Consider the following 7390-nt stretch of genomic DNA (forward strand, 5'->3'; position numbering starts at 1 on the left):
TTGTGACTGAGTTTTGAAAATTTTTTTAAGCTTTATTCTTTTAGGCTTAGGCACTTTTTGCCTTCTTTTGTAATGCAGTTAAGAATAAGGAATTAGTAAGCTCAACTTTGTTTCTGAAGAAAGCATCCAAAATAAAATATCTAGCTTAATGCATCAGTTCTTAAACATGGATATGAAATTGTCTACTTCTGAAGTCAGGTTCAGTTAAATTACTGTAAAACTTTGGAAGTTAGCATCTCTTAAACAATCCTTTTGTTTTGTTTTGATTGTTTTTTCACTTGGTTCAGTTTTTAGAGCATGTGACCTTGAACAAGCCTTTAGGGAATCACAAAATCCACTGTCAAGTTACAGTAAGGATCTAGCCAACCAAAGAACTGCCACCAGAAGTCTCAGATCCTCCATTTCCCATTTATAGTTCCACCCTTCACCATGAAAGTCTCCCCCTCCCCACTTTGCCACCCCACCCAACCTTTTGCATCAGCTCTGAGCGAACTTTCAGCTACCGTAGCTCCCTAGAACTGAAGAAAATGGCCCCACTGTCAAAGGCAGGCCTGACAAGTGTTGGAGTCACATCCTGGGACGTACAGGCAGCACAGGATGAGGAACAAGGAAGGAGAAGGAGCAATGGTGACTGCTAGCTCAGCTCACAGCATCAGACACAGCCTCCACGGGGCCTACAGCCACCCATGACTCATTTCAACAGAGGACTCCCTAGGAAGTTGCCAGTTAACAAATATGCCAGGAAGGCATCAGTAAAGGCCTTTCTGCATGAAAATAGTAGTCCTTTCCCCTAAAAGCTTTTATTATTTCAGTCAGAAATCTGCTGAGTTTGAATGGTACAGAGAAGAGCCAGCACATTACACGACCGTAGACCACATCTTCATACTGGAAAACTCTAGGAACTTGATTGCTGTGGTTTATCAAAGTGGTGGGAGACAAGAAAACTGCCCAAGGTTTTTTACAAGCCAGCTGTGGAAGAAATCCCCATTTCTCTTCCACCCCACGGGAAACCTAACACTTTGATACAAGCAAATCTTGTAGTAAATCTTCTAGACAAAAGTATAAAACTGGAAACAGAAGCTGGGCAAATTTAGATTCAAAATAAAGAAGCATCAACAGTGAGAGAGTTGATGGTTTAAAAAAAAAAAAAAAGAAAAAAAGACAGACTGAATTTTCCATCACTGCAAGCATTTAAATCGATACCAAATTTTCCCCTAGCCCTCTTTGGAAAGTATATTCCAGTTTAAACAGGAATTAATTCAGGAAGCACTAATAGCCTGCGCAGCGCAGGCTATGCCTGACTGTCAGTCGCCCCTACCAGCTATATAGGATGTGACACCATGAAAGTTTGAGAAATTCATACTCCCGGTGACTAATTATAGTTTAGTTTTGTTAACATTTTCATATACAATACAAATACACTTTGCATATTTCTTTTAAAAATAGGCTATTTGGGAAGGAATGCAAGCAGAAGGTACGAAGTTTGTTTACAATTTTAAAAAAAAAGCTGGCTGAGCTCCTAAAAACTGTTTCTTGAGCCAGTTCCTCCCTTACACTGTTAAAAAAAACCGTATCCTTTATTATAGCTGACATTTGCACAAGTTTAACAAAATCCAAACCAGGGCAATTTGCAGAGAGCAACCTACCTCCTGGGTAAAGCTCGCAGAAAATAAAGTAAGCTTCTCTTCAGTTACTAGCATATCAAAGGAATAACAATAAAATATCAAGTCTTACTGACTATCACTTCCCAATTTTAACCTTCAAGTTAAAGTAAATTACCATAACTTGCAATGTGTGGAATGAAAAAACTTGGACCACCTGATTTCAAGCCAGTCCTGGTTAGGAAGTTACAAATTATACACCCTACAGTCTGAGGCCATAATGACTTGAAAAAATTATTTCAAGAAAAGCAAAGCGAAAGTTTCCAAATGTATGAATAAAATGGCTTCATGTGTTTGGCACAGAACGCAGGATCCCATGAGGATACTGTGCCTCAACGTGAGGAGAGAAAGAGTGAACTGTTTTAGTACAGTATCTGCTTAGCATACCGTGTATTATGTAGCATAGGCATAGACAGAAGTAATTTTCTTTTTCTTGCTACCTGCAATAGTTAGGTTGATTACATATTAATCATACACACATCCCACAAATCAGTGGAAACGACCAATATTAAAACCAAGTCCATCAACGACATTCTAAAACCTCAACAGAACATAAATTTCACTACATTAATACTTCTTTAACTGCCTAACTGATTTTGAAGCCTAAAACCAACTTCTCCCTGCTTCTGAAAAAGTTTACTAAAACACGAGTACCCATCAACTTACGTGGCTACAGAGACAGCTACTTATACATTAAATTTGACACATTCAAGATGCAGAATTTCTCCAGCGCTGAGAAGCACAACACAAATAGCGCACTCTATGAGAACCGCCTCAGTAAAAGGAAGTTTTTAAACTGCTGGCCAAGTTCATGGAATCAGGTGACTCAAAGTATTACTTCAAATACCAAAAAAGCCTGCTGCGCTCTTTTGACAACTTACGGATGACATTTACTGGTGGATGTTAACTCACACCTACGCAAGCAGAGCTGCTTTCATCAACCAATATAGTAAATAAATATTGTTAATTTAGAAAGAGACCGCTTTCAGATAGGATGGGCTAATTGTAACCGTTGCATTAAATAGCAGATACTGTTGAAGAACTGAAGAAGATAATTTCACTTCCTGCCTCTTCTTTTTTTTTTTTTGTCATATCAGACCCTACTCTTGACAGGTCGCACCCTACGGACGGACCGCGGGCTCCCACGAGAGACCCAGCACACCCATCCCCCGGATCCCGCTCCAGGGGGGTCGGCCATCAGCTGCCCTGACGCGACGGGGCGGCCGGGGAGCTGTGAGGCAGCCGGGACACCCCGTCCCGGGCCCGGGAGGCAGGGCCCGCCGGCGGCCCAGGCCTTCCCCCGCCACCGCCGCGGTCTGCCGGCCAGCGCCGGTTCGCCGGGCGCGGTGGAAGCGGGGCAGGGACGCCCGGGCTGCAGGAGCAGCCAGCCCTCGGCCTCCGCCGGCTTTTCGGCCTTACGCTCGCTCCGGGCGAGCCGGCGGGCGGCTGGGCGAGGAGGGGAGACGGCGGGGCAGAAGCAAAAGCAGAAAACAACTTTCCCCTGCTCCGGAGCCGGCGCTGCCCCGCCGAGCCCTCCGCGCCGCTCGGAGGGGCCGGGCGGCGGCGGCGGCGGCGAGGCCCGGGCGCAGCGCGGCGGGAGCGGGCGGCCCCCTCCTCCTTCCCTCCCTCCCTCCCTCCCTCCCTGCCGCGGCCGGCGGCGAGGGGCAGGCCCCGGGGAGGGGACTGGCTCCCCCGACCCCCGAAACGCAGCCCGTCCCGCGCGGGGCCTCCCGCCCGCCGAGCCCCTCCGCGGGGCCTGCTCGGCGCCCGGGGGCTCGGCGTAGGGGGCGCCCCGGCGCCGCCTCACGACCCCCCGATCCGCGCCGGGGGCTGCTCACCTTGGTGGCCATGGCGCTGCTGGTGCGGGCTGGGCTGCCGGTCTCCCCTCCCCGCCGCGGGCCGCGGCTGCTCGGTCGGTGTGTCCGGCCCGCCCGCCGCCGCCGCCGCTGGGCCGCGCAGGCGGCTCCTCCTCAGCGTCCCCCAGTCGCCGCCGCCGCCGCCGCCTGGGGGCCGTTGGGCGGCTCAGCAGCAAGCCCCGGCGCTCGGCAGGCGGGGGCTGATGTAGCCGCACGGCGGTGCCCCCTCCCCACACCCCCTGCACGCCCCCTTCCCCCGGCACGGCACGGCTCGAAACGGCAGCCGGTGGCGGGTCTGTTTGTCTCCAGCCTCTCCGTCAGGGCCGGAGGGAGGGACCCGCGGCGCGGCGGGGAGCCCCGGGGGAGCCGCCCCGCTCGGTCCCCGGGGTGCAGAGGGGGGCGGACGTGCCCCCGTGGCCTCCGGGTTGGGACCGGCCCCCCCCCCCACCCCCCCGGTGCCGTCAGCGGCTTCGCTTCGTAGTCAGCGTTTGCCCTCAAATTCCCACTCGCGTGGGGGAGAGGACCCGCAGAAAGGCATTATCTGTCCCTCGCTTGCTTTTGAACAGAATTTTCGAAGCAACTGTACGGCAGGGAAAGCAATTTCTCCTCGGCCAGGCTCCCTCTGCAGCTGTTCGTGGGATGTGTGTCGTCCCTGACCTCCTCTTCCAGCCGGGCCTCGGTGTATGGCAGTTATTAACAGCAGAAAATAACACCAAGGAGCCGTCCGGGTCAGGGTCGGTAGCATTCCTGTTGGGTGCTCTACAACCGTCTCATAAAAACGGACTGTGACCCCACTTGATTTCCAGCCTGCAGGAGAGACGTGATGGGAAGCTAAAACAAAGGGGATGGGAAAATCCAGCGGCAGCAATCTTGCAAGGTGCTGTACCATCCGAAAAGTGCAACTTCTCATCTATATATGTGTAGCGGTTGGCCTGGAATCAGGCTATGTTTCCCTTCTGTAGAAAGAAATACCTGGTGTAATAGTCAGGGTGACCACGGAGAGTCCTACAAGGCAGGTAGGCTGTTGGGAAGCTGCGTAACTCCTTACATCTGCATTCCCATGTCCATAGAAATTAGAAGCTGCCATTGGTATACTTTCTCAGTGAGACAGCTTTATTAAAAGAGAAAGATATGTTCACAGTTTTTCTAAGTTGGAAAAAATTTTCCAGGTAGAACCAGTGAAATAGTTTGTATGGAGTGTGAGGATGAGGATTTAAGAGGAAGCTGGCTGTTCAGTCGCCACCACTTCTCAAGTGATTGAACTGATTAACTTGAGAAGTTTTCAAATTCCTTTACTGCAGTTTTTAACTTTTTCAGAACTCAATTAAATAAAACAATTCCAACTTTTTACTCATTATAACAGCAGTATCTAAAGTGAAACTTTTGTGTGTGGCCCACAAATGACCCTTTACGATACCACCTTTAAGTTGTATTAAGGATCAGTTTTGCCATGTGGTCCCTCCCAGGCTGGTTGCCTTGTTCAGGGATTCCCAACTGATAGGTATGCGAAGCACCTTCTGTCCATTCACCAGGTGCTGTTTTGCTATGTGATTTTTAATAAACTAGTGGCTTTTGCATAAGCTCCAATCTGTGTCGTTCTTTACCTGCGATCAGAACAACTGCCAGAAAAGCTTAGTCTACAGCTGCTAACCAGTATGCTTTAGGAGAGCACTGCTTGCCATCTGGGGACTGAAAAACAAAGTCATGATTTCTTCAGCTTCTCTATATACTTAAAATGTCCAGTTTACAGTTTTCCACTGTGAGGTACTCCTAAAAATAAGTCTTGGCTGACAAGTTTGAGGGATGAAGGAAACATTTATTTCAGGGTGAGAGAATGCTCTGGGAAAATTATTTTTGATGGGATCTTTCCAATACTATTTGCAATTAATTGCCATTAATTCTTGTGTTAACAAAGACATTCTTAGGAATCACTTTGGCTTGCAAATAAACATATCTCTTCTTAGCTGCAAGCTTGATTATTGCTTAACACAAAGGGCCAATTACCAACAAGTTGCTGATGAAATCACCTAAAATTTCCAAAACTTTCTAAATTAGTTAATTTTCTGCTACTAAGCTGAGTCCTACTCAATTAAGACTGGATGTTTGCTTAGCACTAGACATATAAGAAATCTCAGTGGCTTCAGCAGGGTTGTTTACATACTTAAGCATTTGGTAGGTTGGAAGTCGAGTGCTCTGCACGGAGCTTATCAGCTTTCAAACATAGTTGGCTCATTATTCACTTTGTGCTAACACCCTAATGTATGCTATAATAGTTAAATACCTCCACCTCAGAAAAAAAATCAAATACAGAAGAAAATCCCTTACCTGGCACACAAGTGACTTTTTTTTTTAGTGTTCTCTCTACAGATTTCTACTAAGCATGTATTTTTGCAGTTACCTTGTCTGCAGTAGTTCCCAGGAACAACCGCTGCAGCAGAGTTCAGTGAGAAGTGATCTGTTGCAGAGCCTCATCAAACAAAAAGCTCCTGCCAACAGCGCTATGCAAATTTTTTAATTAAAGATGGACTCTGACAAAGGACATGGACAACATTTGCCGAATACTGTTCTCTGCTAGGCAAGGTCTGCCTGTAGCTTCAAGATCACGGAAAGTCAGTGACCTTGTATGTTCTGACTTAATGCAAGCTTGGTAGGGAATGATAAAGAAAAAATAAGGCTATTCAGATAACCTTCAAGCTGAAAACTACCCGGAGAACTGTGGTTTGTGTTTCTAAGCTACTGTCCTCAGGAGCTCCTTGAGGTGGTGCGCCTTGGATTTCTCCTAGCTAGCAGGCCATGCCCTTAGCATTACCTAGGTGATGCACTGGGGTAACTCCCACAGCTCTGAGGCATTTACCACAGCTGTGAAGATAACAATTATCTTCAGTGGCAACAATTTTGCAAATGGAGCAGCCAGTCAAATCCATGTATTTCCAAAGTCTTTGCAGGAGGCATACTGAGAGTATGTTGTCCTAGGTCTTTATTTTCAAGGGTGTTTTTATAAAGTAAGAAGTGATTATTTTTTTTCTTGGTTGAGAGGCTATCAATGTGGTGTGTACAATAGAATCAGTTTCACACTACATGCTTTTAGCTCAAGATTTCTAACTACATTAATCAGGAAAGGCTAACAATGACTAGGGAGTAATTACAAAAACATTTCAAAACTTTCTTACTCCTTTTAATTATCATGTTTACCATAATCACCTGATACACCTCTTGCTTGAAAACAGGGGTAGAGATTTCACATTTCCAAAGCCTTAAAATCAATGGTTTAAGCAATGACTTAGTTTAAGAATCAAAAATAGAAGTAGTAGAGGTTCTTTGGGTGTCGCTTCCTCTCAGCTGACCAGCATTTCTGTTTCAGAGTTGGGTTAACACCATTTCTTTGGTGTTTCAGAGAAGTTGGCCAGAGAGCGATATAGATAAAATATTGCTTCTTCCTATCTTCTCTCTCCTCCCCTCTGCCCAAAATTGGACAGAAAATGATAGGAGCTGAAACGTCCATGAAACCTAATGTTATCTGCACAGAGCAAAAGGGGAGCAGCTGCTGAATCCCATTTGTGCATCGCTCTGTAAAGCATGGCATCATTTGCACACCCTATCTGAAAAATACATTTAATGAAACACTTTCTGAGGGAAAAATATGCTTATTTTCCTTTATTGTACGTTGGGAGTCTTTGGCCAGAAAAGCCATGAACTCTTGAATCATATGGTGTTTGCACCAAAGCACGGTAATTTCTTGTATACCCAGAACTTTACGTGGCAGTTTAAAATGGTGCTCAAGAGACTACAGACACACTTTTCAATCTTATTCTGCACCTGGTGCTGGAAGATCACTATCAAACCAGTAAGGCAGCCAATCCTGAAATACTGTAG

The 7390-nt window shown here is 46.7% G+C and overlaps 1 protein-coding gene across 1 annotated transcript in view; it reads right to left on the reverse strand.

Moving 5' to 3' along the window:
- Positions 1-3748, reverse strand: part of SNX9 (sorting nexin 9) — a 64419-nt gene extending 60671 nt beyond the window's left edge. The window contains exon 1 of the mRNA XM_049800082.1: positions 3500-3748. Coding sequence (XP_049656039.1) covers positions 3500-3511 — 12 coding nt within the window. The 5' untranslated portion in view covers positions 3512-3748. The remainder of the gene's footprint in view (positions 1-3499) is intronic.
- Positions 3749-7390: the final 3642 nt, after the last annotated feature.

This window comes from Accipiter gentilis, chromosome 5, assembly GCF_929443795.1.
Source record: "Accipiter gentilis chromosome 5, bAccGen1.1, whole genome shotgun sequence".
Taxonomy (NCBI): Eukaryota; Metazoa; Chordata; class Aves; order Accipitriformes; family Accipitridae; genus Astur; species Astur gentilis.